This window comes from Muntiacus reevesi, chromosome 22 (assembly GCF_963930625.1).
Source record: "Muntiacus reevesi chromosome 22, mMunRee1.1, whole genome shotgun sequence".
Lineage (NCBI taxonomy): Eukaryota > Metazoa > Chordata > Mammalia > Artiodactyla > Cervidae > Muntiacus > Muntiacus reevesi.
In genome coordinates this window covers 4,086,043-4,101,699 of record NC_089270.1, presented here as the reverse complement: position 1 = coordinate 4,101,699, position 15,657 = coordinate 4,086,043, and the positions used below count along the sequence as shown (strand labels likewise).

The window sequence follows — 15,657 nt, the reverse complement described above, 5'->3', positions numbered from 1 at the left end:
CTGCGGCACAGAGGGGTAGCTGCTCCGTGGCGTGTGGGATCTTCCCCGGGTCAGGGCATGAATCCGAGTCTCCTGTGTTGGCAGGCAGATTCTTTATCACCGAGCCACCGGGGAAGCCCTAACCTAGAAGTTTCAACCCGGATTTTCTGTTCAAGTGACTTTTTAATTTAGCATGTCTAAATACTTGCAGAGCTGTTATTACAAGCTGGCTTGTAACTGTAAGAAATAGCAGAGCGAATACTCTGAAGAGGGGGTTTTGGAGGTACCCCAGACAACGGCAGAACAGTGCCTGCACTAGCCTGCTGGTTCTTCAGGATGTGCTGCGGTAAACAGGCTGGGTGAGCCTAGCGAGTCCCCTCCCCTCCAGCCTCTGGTTTGCCTGGAACTGATGAGATCGGTTTCGGTGACTGGCCTGCAGATCGTGTTTGGAGACTTTAGTTAGATAAAGGGATTGCTCCATCGTACCAGGCCAGAGCTTATCACTAGTTAAGCATCAGGTTTCCCTAGAACCCTATTTTTGAACAGAAAGATTCCACAATTTTTTTTTTCCTGAAGAGAGATTGTAAAACACTGAGCTAGAATTTCTAAGGTCCCTGCCAACCCTGACATTTATAATTGATGAAGTCTGAAGAAGCAATATGTGTCTTCTGATGTTAACTTTTGGTCGTTGGACATTGTGGATGTATGGGTAGGTGGGAAGAGAAACTGACATGGCGGGCTCGGAGGTAGGTAGGGACTTAGGGACTGTGGGTGATAGCTGCCACCCTGTGAAGCTCAGCCCTTGTGATGCTCCCTGAGACGTGAGCTGAGACGGTCATTCAGCTCAGCGCGGGGAGTGCGGGTGACGCTGCGAGGTAGCCAGCCAGCCAGACGTGGCCAGCCTCCCAGTTCTCCAGAGCCAGCAAACTCACCAGCACGTTTCAGAAAGAGAACGTGCCTTTTATTTTTTTAACCAGAATTCGAAGTTGTCCACCACATTTAGATGTTTAGAATTGCTGTATGAAGCTGTGTGTGTGTGTGTGTGTGTGTGTGTATAGATACAGATATCGGACAGATGAAGCACATAGCTAGTATGAGACTTGCACACTTAGAAGACAGGCCGGGGAGTGGATTCATGCCTGTATGATATACGCCTTTAGAGTACTTCACCAGTGACTGCTGCCAGTGATCAGTGCATGTGTCAAATCAGTTTCTTTGGAGACCTGGGGTGAGAAAAGACACTAAAAGATTTAAGTGTTTATCTCTGTTGTAATTGTGGGTAATTGCTATTTTCTTCTTTCTGCTAACCTTCAGATTTCAAGTTTTTAAAAATGAGCTTTATTTTACTTTTGTAAAAAAAATTTTTTTAGGCTGTGTCTTTATCATCTAACAAAGGTGGTTTTGGTCTTTGAGCTTCTCCTTTTTTAAGTAAACGATGCTTCAAGTTTCTCTTTAATATTTAAAATGATGAAAAATCTTTTTTTTTTTTTTTTTCCTATCAAGAAATCTCCCAGCGAAGCCAGCTGAAGAAGCTCAGAAACACAGGCAGCAGTATGAAGAGATGGTGGTTCAGGCCAAAAAACGAGGTAATGGAATTCACACGTCTTTGGTTATATAAGGCAGCACAAGATTTTGTGCCTTCTTAGGTATTTTCTCTTTACCTTTTGAAGCTTTCTGTAGAACCTGAACTTTGGTGAATGCCTTTAATATTTTGAAATTTATAATTTTTCATCAAAAATGTACATTTCTGCCAACTATTCATTCCTGGTAACTTTATTCAAGGTAATACTTTGAATTTACGTGAGGAAAGCGTCTGTGTAGGATGAAAGTTCAAGGGTGGGCAAAGCCTTAGCGCGTAGGGATGGGGAGGTGGCTCTCTGCCCTCTGTGGGCTCAGCTCCCCTTACTTAGAAGGAGATGTGTTGGGACTTGTTAAAGTGCCTCATGATACCTAAAAACCCTCCAATTCTTAGATGTTTAAAAAGTGTATATAATAAAATGACGTGGTCTGCCCATGCAACAGAATATCGTTCAGCCTTAAAAAGGAATGAAGTTCTGACACATGCTACAACATGAAGCTTGAAGACATTGTTCTAAGTGAAATAAACCAGACACAAAAGGATAAATTCTGTATGATTCCACCTATATGAGGTATCTATTGGTTGGCCAAAGTTCCAACAAAAAACCCCAAATGAACTTCTTTGGCCAACCCAATAGAATAGTCAGATTCACAGACACAGAAATTAAACTGGAGGTTGCCAGGGGCTGGGGAGCGGGAAGGGGATGGCATGGGAAGTGGGTGTTTCACGGGGACAGAGTTCCAGTTTGGAAGGTGACCGTGATGGTTGCATAACAGTGTGAATGTACTTCATGCCACTGAACTTCACGTTTAAAGGGGATAAAGTGGGACATTTTATGTTTTGTGTATTTTACCCCCCCTAAAAGGTATATATAAGTGAAAAGGCATGGTATTTCTCTTAAGTTGCTGCTACATACTAAGGGTTACTCTTACGCTGTGAGAGGTGAGGGTGCAGGTCCCACTGGGAAGGGGACTGGGTGACGAGCACAGAGCTTCTGGTGTCTGCTCCTGTCCGGCCTCCTGGTCGGGCTGGTGATTTCATGGGTTTGTCTATTATGTGATAGTTTTGTCATGTTCTTGTCTGAGTACTTTTCTGTATACATGTTTTATGATATGTGTGTTACAAAAAGCTGACTGAATGATAAATAGCAGCTAAGGTTTCTAGACTTCTAAGCTGTGCGATGAACCAGGTCAGGTCTTAAACACTGCTCCACTTCAGTGCTGTCTTCCTGGGGTCTTTGCAGCCTGACTCTTTGAGTAAAGTTGCCCAGCTGGGAATCAGTGGATATCAGCTAACAGATGTTTTCTTCTTTTTAATTGTGATGTCTAGAGCTGAAAGAAGCCCAGAGGAGGAAAAAGCAGCTGGAAGAAAGATGCAGACTAGAAGAAAGTATTGGAAATGCGGTCCTCACTTGGAACAACGAGATTTTGCCCAACTGGGAAACAATGTAAGCTCTGACCTCACAGACACCCTGGATGGCATGTCGTTTCCTGGCAGAATTTATGGGAAGCAGCTGTATTAAGTGTAGCTCGCGTCACAGACTTTGATGAAGTTACCTGATAAGTTTGAGCCACACGGTCTCCTTCCGCCGCCTTGGTTCAGCCTTGTTCCTCCCTGGGCCCTGTGGCAGCCCTCCTCTCCCGCCCCTTCCACCTCGTCTTGTCCTCAGCAGTCAGAGGACTGTCTGCGGCACAGTCCTGTGTCACTTCCACACTTCACATGGCAGCAGCTTCCTGCGACTCCCGTGTAAGATGGGAATTTTGTGGCTTAGCTGGTGGACCTCCCGTGATGTAGCCAGTCCCTTTTTCTGTGGCCTCGCCTTTCACCGCTCCTTTGCTTGGACGAGTCCTTCCCTTGGGCAGCCTCAGGGCCTTTGCCTGTTCTCTTCCGGCTGTCTCAAGTGCTCTTGCCCCATATCTCCTTGTCCAGTTAACGCTTTGTTCTTTAAAGCTCAGTCTTCCTTGGGGAAGCCTTTTCTGCCCTGGCCCTGGCTCTAGGTGCCAACAGAGGACCCCCGGGTGCACTGCACCATCTGCTCAAGTGTCTCTGTCCTCTGAGTGAGCCGGAGTGCGGGAGCTGCTCTGATGACAGACCCCAGGAGTCAGGACCCACTCGAGTCCTGCCGCTGCTGTCTTCTTTCTGTCTGAAGAGGCGCTGTGGATCTTTTCCTCCTGTGTGTTCAGGGTGGCTGGGGGCCAGTGTGCAGACGGCAGCCCGGGACTGGTGTGTGGATGGCTGGGGGCTGGTGTGTGGATGGACAGCAGTCCCAGGCCCACTCACAGAGGCTGGTGGCTCCTTTTGGGCTTCGCCCCATCAGTGGGAGCTGTGGAGAGGCTTGGATGCTAGTTCCTCTTTTTCTTCCTTTCAGCCTGAACCGTGGGTCAGGAAGCTGGGGACTTGCTCTGGCACTTACCCTGGCTGTCATTCACTTTCATCACTGGGAGTGGGGTTGGGGGAGATCACTGTGTTGAGGCTTTCCACTGGGACGACATGCTGTGCCCAGAGCCTGTTGTTCTAGGCAGTGTCTTTAGTAGGCTACACATGGTCAGGAAGCTCTTCTTCCCAAATGGGGCCCAGTAACAGGAGTTGAGGTCTTCAGAAGCCTGGACTGTCTCCCCTGTGGTGGCAGGACCCGGTCCGGCCCATCCCGCACTGCCTGATGCTTGATGGCATCCAGAGGCGCGCATGCACGCCGGAACCGCCGCTCAGTGACCCGCGCCGGGTGCCAGGCTCTGTGCCAGCTGCCTTCGTGGCCTCCCCACTTCATCCTCTCGGGCCCTCTGTGTGGGGGGCGGTTTCATCATCTTGGCCTTAGGAGGAGGGCGCTGAGTGGGAGAGGAGAAGGGGCTTCCTCCGGGTTCCCGGGTGAGGGTGGGACGGGGCTGCAGCCGTGGGTTCTGCGCCATCAGCCCGTGCTCCCTTGGGCACCTTCACGCTTGGCCCCGTCTGTTAGCAGTGCGTGTTCACTGTGTGCAGCAGACGCAGCCCCCCTGTGCGGCTCGGAGCGGTGTGAGTCCGCCCTCAGCTCGTTGCCTGAGCGCTTCGCCCGCGTGCGGCACTGCGGAGGTGGGCGGCTGTGCCCTCCGGCTCCCGTCACGAGGCCCTGGGGTCTGCCCGCCCCCTGCCGCTCTGCGGCGGTGCCTCCTGGCCCCCCCACCCTGACACTTGCCCAGCTGTGTGCGGTTCCCGGAGCAGGCCAGGTCGTCTCTTGTTGCTGTGCTTTCCGCTCAGAAAGCCCTTCCCACTCTTCGTCTGCTCAGAATGCTCTGTCAGGCAGACTCTGCTTCGGAGCAGGGCTCTGGGCCCCGTGGTTGCTGGTGCCCATCTGTGCGTGAGCAGTGCCCGCAGCGTGCCTGGCATGTTCACCGCCCAGTGGAAGGCAGCCGTTGGTCTCCTGGTCTGTACAGATCGCTGAGGCCAGGGCTGTGATACACACTTCTTTGCTTGGGGTTAAGCATATGGGCAGACAAGTGTTTCTTCACTGAGAACAAACTCATAAGCTCATGCTTCCATTTTCGTCCAGGTGGTGCTCTAGAAAAGTTCGAGATTTGTGGTGGCAGGGAATCCCTCCCAGCGTGAGAGGCAAAGTCTGGAGCTTAGCCATTGGCAACGAGTTAAACATCACCCACGGTGAGTGGCTTGCGTGGTCCTCAGCCCGGGGAGCCTACCCTCGGTCCCGAGGCGTCTCTCATCCCGTGTGCGCGGTCAGGAAGAAAGGCAGCCGTTGCCACGAAGCCGTGTCCTTCGAGAGGCCAGTGTGCCCTTGGGAAGCGGTGGAGTGGGGACCGCGGCTTCCCCCTGGGTGCCTCAGTCATCTGGTGGTTCAGAGCCGATGCCTGCCTCCCTCCTGAGCCCACCTCCTTCCCTGACACACAGGGTGGGGCGTCGGTGGGCTGAGTCACGCCGGGATCTCTCCTCAAGTCCTGTGGAAAGCACGCCTTACTGGGGACGGGAAAACGCTGTGTGGGGGTGTTTCTGTCTGTGGAGGTGCTGTGTCTGGGGTTTTTGTGACCCCGCCCGGCCCCGGCGTCTTACATGTAAGCCGCGTAGCGGGGACAGCTCACTATGCTACAGCCTGGCCCCTAAGGGTCTAGTAGCTTCAGTCCAGAGGGAGCGGAGCTCTGTACCCTCATTTTTGGAGGTGCCATGCTGCGCAGCTCATGGGATCTCAGTTCCCAGACCAGGGATTGAAGCCCGGTCCACAGTACTGAAAGCCCCGAGTCCTAGCCACCGACCACCAGAGAGCTCCTGGACCCTGCGTTCTCAGGGCTCTTTGTCCCGCTGCATGCCCTCGTACAGTTCGGCCGAGCTTTTCTGCCACGAGTGTGTCCACTGCTTCACTCCCTCCCTGTCCAGCGCTCTGCAGGCTGTGACCCGGGGTGAAACCCACCCTGTTAGCTCAGGCCCACAGTGAAGTGCCCGGTAAACAGGAATCTTTACTTCCCTCCCTTCCTCTCTGTGTGCAGTCTAGAATAAACACATTCTACATTTAGACTTGCAGTGTTCTATATAAAATGACTTTTTTTGGTGTTTTTCGTGTCTGGAATTCATTTGTGTTTACTCTCTTACTTGTTCATAATTCCACCGACGGTTGTTCATAAAAGTAACACCAAGTTTCCTCTCTGTCTGCGGTCCACACTGCCCAGGCCAGGAACTCTTTCCTTGTCTTCTCTGTATTAGTGCCCAGCTTGGAGAGTTGGTGGTGGCTGGTTTTTGACCCCGTTGAAGGCCCTTGAGTGTAAAATAGATTGGTTTGTATCTTCTCTGTGGCTGGGGTTCATACTGTTGTTGTAAATTTTATTTTGTAAGATATTGATCTTACGCTGCGATTTCAGCCCCGGCCAGCCGTGTTCTTCCTCTTGAGTAGTGACAGCTGGTTGGGTGGATGGTTACTGGTTCTTTTCTTTGTCATCTCCTCAGAGTTCCATTTTTCTTTTTTTTTTTGGTTAACCCATACCTGCCCAAAACTTAACCTCTGTAGGTGAAAAGATGTGTAACATTTACTTGTGGAAATGGTTTCACAAAAGCTTCCCCAGAAGTCAGTGTTTGAAGAATGGACGACCGTTTGTCTCAAAAACAGGGACTGTTGTAAACGTGTCAACAGCTCTAAGCCAGCTGGGCGCAATGCAGCATTCTCTGTGTGTGTGGATTCTATTTAATTTTTCATTCTCACCGTTGGCTGCACTGGTTTCATTTAATTAAAATCCCCCATAGTCTGTATCACAGTGTATCAGGCTAAATGGCTTAATCAATCAGTCACATGCCCTGACAGTCCGCCCATGTCTCGATATCGGCCAGTTTTATTTAAATTGTGTCTTCCTTCTGTAACTAGCTGCTGAAGTCAGCTCCCCACCTCACTTGGTGCTCAGCAGGCCGGGGCCTCAGGCCTTCATGTCCCTTCCGTCACCTGAAACCCTGTACAACCTCTCTGCATGGTCAGGCCCTCAGGCAGGGTTTGCTGGGTGGATGAAGGAACGAATGAATGCGTGTGAACGCCACCTTATTGGGTCCTCCTTAGTCTCAAGATTGGCTGTGTATGGGAGCCACCGTGACTGCACTGATGAGCTTGAGGCCCCCCCTTGAGGCCAGGCATTGGATAGGTCCTTTCTCACGTCTTGGGGAGTGGTGACGGCAGTCCGAGGGGCAGGAGCTGTTGACCTTGTTTCCCTACTGAGGAGGTCAGCCACCCTGGCAGGTTAGTCAGCTAACCCTGAAGCCCGTGCTGCGATTCGGGAAGCCCCAAGGTTTTTCTGTTTCTGTGGCTGTGCAGTTGGAAAGTCGCTGAACGTCATCCTGGAAGTACTGTTATCTTCACTCTGGGGGGAGTCAGCCTTGTACGTGCGAGCTCCTCCGGGAAGGAGGTGGAGTCCCTGAACTCCCTCTGCCCACAAACGCATGCCAGTTAAACCATGGCGGTGTTGTGAAAACCGCCCTCTGGCCTGTGCTACCCCAGGGCTGCCCGCCTCTGTGCTCTAACTGTCAGGTCCCTCGCCGGGAAGCGGCTCCCCGTGGCCAGGGGCCACATGGTGGTTTTCGTCCGCCTCCTGCCAAAGTGAGCAAGGCTCCGCGCGCCTCCTGGAAGCCCAGCCGGCAGGGGCGCCCCAGACCCTGTGGCTCCCGCTCAGCACATCCCCAGGTTTGTCCCATAAGCTGCTGAGCTCAGATGCGTGCTGCCTTCCAGGTTAATATGAAGTGAATGTGATGTTTCGTTTCATAGTTGTTCTGCCCTTGCAGACGAGCGTACTCAGGTCCTTCCTTCACAAGGTTAGAGGAAGGTTGGTAATCACAATTTCGCTTGTTACAACACAATAGTGTTACTAGAATTTCACTTGTATTTTTAAAAATATCATTTACTGTCTGGAAGGCAGTTGTGCTCTGCTTTATTTTCCAGAAGTACTGAAGGAAAGAATAAAGTGGTAGGAATTCTCTGGGTAGCAGCAGTGGAAGTCTCAGTGAGTGTTCATGATCCAGGGCAGCCAGTGGCTGGGCAGTGTTGGAGGCAGAGGAACCGGGAGGCACCCAGGGCTGGATGGGCCAGCAGAGGCTCGGAGGTGTCTCTGGGTTCAGTCTTTGAGGAAGGGTGGGGTGTGGAGGTCTGTGCACGGCAGAGAGATTTGTGAGCTCAAGTTATTTCACTAGTGCCAGACTACCCGAAGAGAAGAGTGAATAAATAAGTCCCAGATATGGAGATTTGATGGTTGTCTTATGAGAGACTGTCTTGCTACTCTGCTGCCACTGAGAACATTTGTTTTTGAAACTTCTGCCGGTTTTGCTTTCACCCTTCCTGCACTTTCAGGCAACAAGTTCAGGAAGACTGGGCCGGGGATAGCGGGTCCGTCTGGTCTTTCTTTGAAACCAGATGGGCTTTCTGCTTGTTTCCCACCTTGCTCATCAGTCACGTGCTCACCGATGGCCCTGATCTGTGTCAGTCCCGGTGCTGTTTGTTCTGGATTCAGATATGACCAGAGACCCACACAGTCTTACCCCCAGGATCTCAGAGTCTAGTGAGGTCACAGCCTCATCAAGCACATCAAACAGAACAGCTTTATGGGTGGGCGGTGTGATAAACACCAGGCATGTGGCACTTTGTGCATTTCTTTCTACATGGTGATGTCTTTAGAAAACAGAAGTGCCTTCCGGCCAGAAGGGAGGAAGTAGCTATAGTAAGTGTGGAGTCTGTGATTGAACTTTAATTATTTGAACGAGGCGGCAGTGTATTCTCTGGTGTGCTGGGGAGATATGCGTATGCATGTGATACTTACCGAAGGCTTTTCTTGCAGAGCTCTTCGACATCTGCCTCGCCCGAGCAAAGGAGCGGTGGCGGTCCTTGAGCACGGGAGGCTCCGAAGCAGAGACTGAAGGTGTGTGTGACGGCAGCACCAGCGCGTTCTTTTGGTCAGCTATATAAGTTGTAAATATTATGCACATCATTATTTATTACATAACAAAAAAACTTCCTTAACTGAAATAGTGGTTGGTGCAAATTTCTGAAATCTTCTTGGGAAAAGGGATTAAAAAAAATTTTTTTTTTGGCTGTGTAGTATGGCACACGAGATCTTAGTTCCTTGACCAGGACTTGAACCTGGGCTAAAGCGCCCGAGTCCTAACCAGTAGACCCCCAGGGAATTCCAAAAAGGGGATTTTTTTTTTTTTTTTTAGATCAAATGAATTAAAGAAAAAAAGCTTTTATAAGAAAGGTGATACAAGTTCCTGAGAGTTGTCTGTGTCCAGACGTGCTGGAGGGCTGGTCATCATGTATGGCTTCCTTTGTTCGCTGATGGACGGTAGCCTGGCCCCCAGGAGGACTCACGTGCCAGCTTGTAGAGGAGAGTTGGAGGGCCTTCCAAAGGGACGGAACACTGCCTGTTCCCTAGGTTATGCTTTCAGAGTTTTCCCTGACACACAAATGATTGTGTCTGCTTCTGTTGGTTAAGTAGTATCTATTTTGCTGATCTTTTTTTATACCATGTGGTATTGGAATTTTAAAAATATAAAGCAGGTTATCCATAGTTATTTGTTACAAATAACACACAGTAATGTTATGCTGCAGTAACTCCCACATATTCTACGTTTATACCAGGGATGTTCTAGATCAAATGATTTTTCTGATGTTATCTGTGTGTGGAATTCATTTGCGTTTATTCCCTTACTTGTCCTTAATTCCACTGACAGTTGTTGATAAAAGGTAATATCAAATTAGATCTTGATTTCAGACCCTAGAAAATGTCTGATGATGATCTAGTCTTAGATGGTACTGTGAGATTTTTGCTCTTAAAGAACTCTGCAAACTGTTGATGCTGTAGGTTCAGGTTGTAATTAGGCCTACGTGCTCCTGAAGAACGTCCCTTCCTTGTTTGACTCTCCTATGAGTCTGAAACCTTGCAGTTGCTCCACAGACTTGCCTCTGAGACGTGTGACGGCTCCTGGTCTTTTGACAGATGCCGGTTTTTCAGCAGCAGACAGAGAAGCCAGTCTGGAGCTGATTAAACTGGACATCTCCAGAACGTTCCCCAGTCTCTGCATTTTCCAGCAAGTAAGTGGTGGTGATCTGTTGCTTTAAATATGTTTTGTCTAAAATGCCAAATTGCACGTATTTGTGATCAGGTTTGAAAAGTACTGGGGATTTTTATTGGGAGGGCGGGTCTTTTGTTAATATTTTCAGACTGTTAAAAATAAGGGTAACTAATGATGGACAGGGAAGCCTGGCATGCTGCAGTCCATGCGGTTGCAAAGAGTCGGACACCACTGAGCGACTGAAGTGAACTGAGCTAAATCCTTTCCAACAGATAGTTAATATGACTTGTAAATACCCAGTCTGATTCTATCGTGCCCGTGTTTCTAGCATCATGCTTTGCACACACGAGGTAACCAGTAAAGGATAGTGGAGTAAACAACAGCAGATGAGTTAGCGACCTGCGCCTGCTGTGCTGAAACGTCGTAAACACAGACAGTGACAGGCAACGGGGGGCAAGGGGGCGGAAAGAATCATCAGGATGAGGGTGTGGTGGGGGGCAGAGGCGGACTGACCACGGGCACGTACCTGCTCTGAAGAGCCTGGGTACCCGGTCACCTTGAACTTGAAGGGGCAGTACATTCATCCAGCAGCAGCTGAATTAAGGGTGTTGTTCCAGGGTGGTGCTCCCACCCGGCCTGCCAGCTTGTTTCAGAGCGGCTTGTAGATGGAGCTCGTCCGCTGTGGCCGACGGTTGACTCGTCCAGTCCCGTGACACGTGCCGAGCGGCCGCGTGACACTTGGCAGCGAGTCCTCCTGGGCACCGCCGTGCTGTGGGCGGCAGCGGCCCCTGTGCACGCACTGACCTGGCTGACGCGTGTCTCTGGTGTGTTGGTCCTTGTAGGGGCGGCGGCGGCCCCTGTGCACGCGCTGGCCTGGCTGACGCGTGTCTCGTGTGTTGGTCCTTGTAGGGTGGCCCGTACCACGACACGCTGCACAGCATCTTGGGCGCGTACACTTGTTACCGACCGGATGTGGGTTATGTAAGTGAACCTTTCCGAGATTTTCTGACGTTCTCCTCTAGAAAGAAAGTCACGCTTTCCACCATCTCACTGTAGCTGCAGATGGCGGGTCACGTGCCCCCATTTTTGTGGGCTATGAAAGGCTCATGGTCAATGACTTGCCTCAGTTTTCTTGTAGGGAAGTTGAGCTGCCCTAGCTGCTCTGTGGCATCGATCATTTTTTTTTTTTTTTTCTGAAGCCTGACGTACGAGCCTAGTCGCTCAGTCGTGTCCGACTCTTGTTGCGACCCTGTGGACTGTAGCCCTCCAGGCTCCTCTAGGTCCGTGAGATTTCCCAGGCAAGAGTACTGGAGCGGGTTGCCGTTTCCTTCTCCATTGATCACGTTTTAATTGGGTTTTTTTTTTTTTTTTTTTTTTTAATATTATTTTATTAGTTGGAGGCCAATCACTTTACAACATTTCAGTGGGTTTTGTCATACATTGACATGAATCAGCCATATAGTTACATGTATTTTTAATTGGGTTTTATTTTCATTTTTTTGCATGTGATTTCCCCCCCCCCCAGCATTAAATCAAAAAGCTTTTTAGCTGTAACTGTTTTTAAAACTATGCTGCTGACGTTTCTGCGGCTTAGCGGGCATGTGCCTGCATGGCTTTAGAGTGACATGTTCCCTTAGATGTGTGTTTCCATGGTGCCCCTACGCTGTACCTTCTAGAAGGCAGCGAGTCGGTCAGGTGCAGAGGAGGGTTTGGGAATGAAGGGGTGCAGACAGGTGGCCAGCGTGGCAGGGCAGCGACTCTGCCTCAGGACGGGCAGGGTCCTCGAGGCCGTGGGTCTAGCCTTCGGGGGGGTGGCAGCGGGCGGGGGCAGCGTGGGCCCCTCCAGTGTGAGGGCATGTAGGTTCCTCCTTCAGTAAGACGCAGGAGCTGCTCTGACCGTGGTGGCTGCTGGTGGTTTAACCCGCCCTCTCTCCTCCCCTCAGGTTCAGGGCATGTCCTTCATAGCGGCCGTGTTGATCTTGAACTTAGATACTGCAGATGCCTTCATTGCTTTTTCTAATCTTTTGAATAAACCCTGTCAGATGGCGTTTTTCCGAGTGGACCACGGCCTTGTAAGTATCCCCTTGGGTGTGTGGTGCCCCGGGTGCTGTGTCTTCATAGAGCAAGAGCGGCCTGGTCCTTCTGTTCGGCCGGAAGGTTCCACTTCTCCCTGCCCGGGGTTACTTGGAGCAAGTAGCACTGTACAGTGTGGAGGGTTACCGGGGCGTTGTGTTGACCCTGAAAAACGGGCGTTAACAGCTGTATGTGTGAATTTCGAAATACGTTCTTCCAGCAAGTGTTCTAAAAACAGACCCTTGGAGTGAGAGCGGAGGGGTGCCCCGCACGGGCACCCTCGCCTCGTGTCAGAGCTGGCGCTCGGCTCGGCCCCCGCCTGGAGGCCCGCGGGGGAGGCTGGTGCCCACAGCTGTCTCGGCGCCGCAGCCCGGTCGGTGCATGGGGTTTTCCTGCAGACCCCGTGCCGTGAGACGCAGGCTGGGGCGGCTCCCTGTCCCTTCCGTGTTTTCTCCCACACTGTGCTCACTGGCTGCACGTGAGGAGGCCCACGGTCGCCCCGCAGTCGCCATTGCCCAAGTGTCAGTATCAGACTGCCTCTGGAAAGGCTGGGGGTCGGCACGGAGGCCGCGTGTTTCCTCAGATTGTTCCTAGACGGTTCATTCCTTCCTGGTTCTTAGAGAAGAAGGAGCCGTCAGGAGTCAGCCTTCGCTGTGGGTCAGGGCACGAGTTCGAGGCCACACCTTGAACGCACACGAGGTGCCCTCGTTAGGCAACTTATGTACCTGCTCTGCAGAAGGAAAGGGCAGCCCGCTCCAGTGTTCTTGCCTGGAGAATCCCACGCACAGAGGAGCCTGGTGGGCTTCCGTCCATGGGGCCACAAAGAGTCGGACTTGACTGAGTGACTGAAGCTTTCTCTAACACTCTGGGTTTCAGTTCTGTTTTCTATAAGTTGAAGAAGGGATAAGGTGTGGTCAGTCACAGTGACATTACAGGAGGTTAGAGATTGTGCTGTTTACAAATCGCCTGTTCAGTGTCTGGTGTAGGGTTACCAGAAAAGATACGTGAGTGGTTTACATACGAAGATGATTGTTGCATTCTAGGGGCATTAGGTGTACTGACTTTCTCTGTAGATTGGAAACGTGTGCTGATAATGTATTTATTAGTGTATTTCACATTTTCTCCCCAGATGTTGACGTACTTTGCTGCATTTGAGGTATTCTTTGAAGAAAACTTGCCGAAATTATTTGCTCATTTCAAGAAAAACAATTTAACTCCAGACATCTACCTAATTGATTGGTAAGACTGCATTTTTGTGCATTTTGAGAGTGTTTTCTCGTGTCTGTGCCCCCATCTTTCATTCCTCACTGCTGGCTTCTTTTGGGGCCCAGCTGGCCCCTACCTCCTGCTTTATAGTCTCCCTTCCATCCTGAGCCCGAGACGCCCTGTGTTCACAGCCTGGGCTGCCGGTCATCGGCTAGGCTCTGATCCTCTCTTGATGCCGTGTGACTCTCACCGCTCCTTCAGAACTCCCTCCAGGGGAGGAAGGTGCCTTGGGCCTCTGTGTTTTCAACTTGCCCTTTATCTGTTCCTCCCCGAGACGTTGCTCAGCCCCCGGCCCGTACAGGCTCTCTGCTGGGGTCGAGGGCAGGCTCTGCACTTTACGCCCGGAGCTCCCGCCTGGAGGAACGCCCGTGTCTGGACCCTGGGCCGTGCAGCCTTTGGGGGCATCAGGGCCCATGGGGGCGACCCAGAGCTGGAGCCAAGGCCTGCCAAGAGTGTGCATGCTGGGGGATCAGCAGGCCGTGGCTGGTGGGGTGGGGACGTGGGAGCCTCCTGCAAAAGGCCAGATGGCAGGCATGAGCTCCGGTGGAGTGGGGATGTGGGAGCCTCCCGCAAAGGGCCGAGAGCGGCAGGTGTGAGCTCCGGTGGAGTGGGGACGTGGGAGCTTCCCGCAAAGGGTGAGGGCGGCAGGTGTGAGCTCCAGCGGCCAAGTCAGGGGTCGTGGATGCCAAGCTGAGGGGCTCAGACAGGAGTCCAGGGGCCAGAGGGAGCGGCTGGCGGCTTCCACTTGGGGCGAGAATGGCGACGGGTTCCGCCCAGAAGCGAGTTTCTGGTTCCCTGGGTGGCAGGGGAACCTGGAGGCAGAGACGGTGAAGGAGAAAGAATGGGGCTTGAGCTGAGGCCACAGAAGTGGGTGGAGGGCTGGGAGGGGGAGGCGCTGGCCGGAGGCTGTGACCCCGGGGCGTCCTGTGGCTGTGAGGGGTGCCGGGTTTGGCAAGACGGAGAGCGGAGCTGGTGTTGGACACTTTGGTTTTAGGGTACCTGTTGGATATCGAAGTGGACGTATACGAGGTTCCAGAGAGCTCCTGCTGGAGCCTAGACCAGGAGGTCTTCGTGCAGGGTGGATTGGTTGCCTTAGGAGAGGCTGGAAAGGCTGGGGTGTCCCCCACCGGGTGCCAGGTGAGGAGGCCAGGGCACCCGGGGATCCGGGAGAGGTGTCTCGGGTCCTGGAATCCCGCCTGAGCCCCGGCCACTCCTGTTAGGTCCCTGTGGCCCGAGCACGGCCGGGGAGCCTCCCTGAGCCTGTGGCCTCGTCTGTCCACCCAGACGACTGGCCTCTGAGGGCCCTGTACGGGCGCACCAGCCTTGCGAAGGCGCCTCTGCAGAAAGAGGTGTCTCTGGGCTGAGAGGCCGTTTGGGTTCCTGCACCGACGTGCGTGGTGAGTCCACAACTGCTGGGAGCACACAGGGGGCTTGGCTTTCCTGTGTGCTCACTTGTTTCAGGAGGCAAAGGCTCACCTCTAGAAGGTAAAGGCCAAGTGTCTTCTGAACGAGGCCCTGCTATTTAAGTAAAGCTGATTTGCCTGCTTCCGTGGGAGCGAGCCTGTGGTATGCTTAGCATTCGTTGCTTCTGTCCTGACCCTGAGACTGTTTTAGCTCTGCTGAATTCATGCCGGGGACGAGGGTCTGGAGGTCGGGGCTGGTGTCACTGGGGATCAGTCCAGACGTGAGGCCACAAAGCCGCCACTGCTGGGGGGCTGGGCTGCCCTGTCTGGGAGTGTTTGGGGCCAGGGTTAAAGGTCACTTCCGTTTAACCAGCAAATGATTTCTCCTCTCTGTGAACACTCAACTCTCGGACAGGCTGGCCTGCTGCACGCCTGTTTGTGCACCTGTGCTGTGAGATTTGACTGTGAACCCTGACCTCGAAGATTCCCAGGCCTGGGGCCCGTGACCCCTGGGGGACGGTGTCAATCGAGGGTCATGTGGGACCAGAGTCTTCAGCTTCGACCTTTCTGCTTAGGCCTCTGAGTTAGATTCTTAGGATTCCAGGCTCACAAGGAACTCTAGAAAACACTGTCCTGGAATAGTGTCTCTCAAGCTTATTTTTACCTTGACTTGCAAAAGTAAATCAGTTGTGTATTGTGACGCAGTGTGTGGCCGTGTGTTTGGAGCAATACAAGATAATGTATGTGACAGAAACAGTTTTAAGAAACAATTCTTACCAGCCTTTACTGTGCTGGTGCTGCTCCAGGCTGGTGGCATCTCAGAGCAGCGGTCAGTGACAGTCA

General features: G+C 52.2%; 1 protein-coding gene across 6 annotated transcripts in view; it reads left to right on the top strand.

The window, feature by feature from the left end:
- TBC1D14 (TBC1 domain family member 14) overlaps positions 1-15,657 on the top strand; it is a 106,100-nt gene that overhangs the window by 73,910 nt on the left and 16,533 nt on the right. For 5 of the 6 annotated variants that reach the window (XM_065913909.1, XM_065913908.1, XM_065913911.1 and 2 more), the window contains 8 exons: positions 1,483-1,565; positions 2,888-3,005; positions 5,082-5,188; positions 8,839-8,919; positions 9,997-10,091; positions 10,982-11,053; positions 12,016-12,144; positions 13,275-13,384. In XM_065913909.1, coding sequence (XP_065769981.1) covers positions 1,483-1,565; positions 2,888-3,005; positions 5,082-5,188; positions 8,839-8,919; positions 9,997-10,091; positions 10,982-11,053; positions 12,016-12,144; positions 13,275-13,384 — 795 coding nt within the window. The remainder of the gene's footprint in view (positions 1-1,482; positions 1,566-2,887; positions 3,006-5,081; positions 5,189-8,838; positions 8,920-9,996; positions 10,092-10,981; positions 11,054-12,015; positions 12,145-13,274; positions 13,385-15,657) is intronic. The other variant, XM_065913910.1, reaches the window with a different exon arrangement.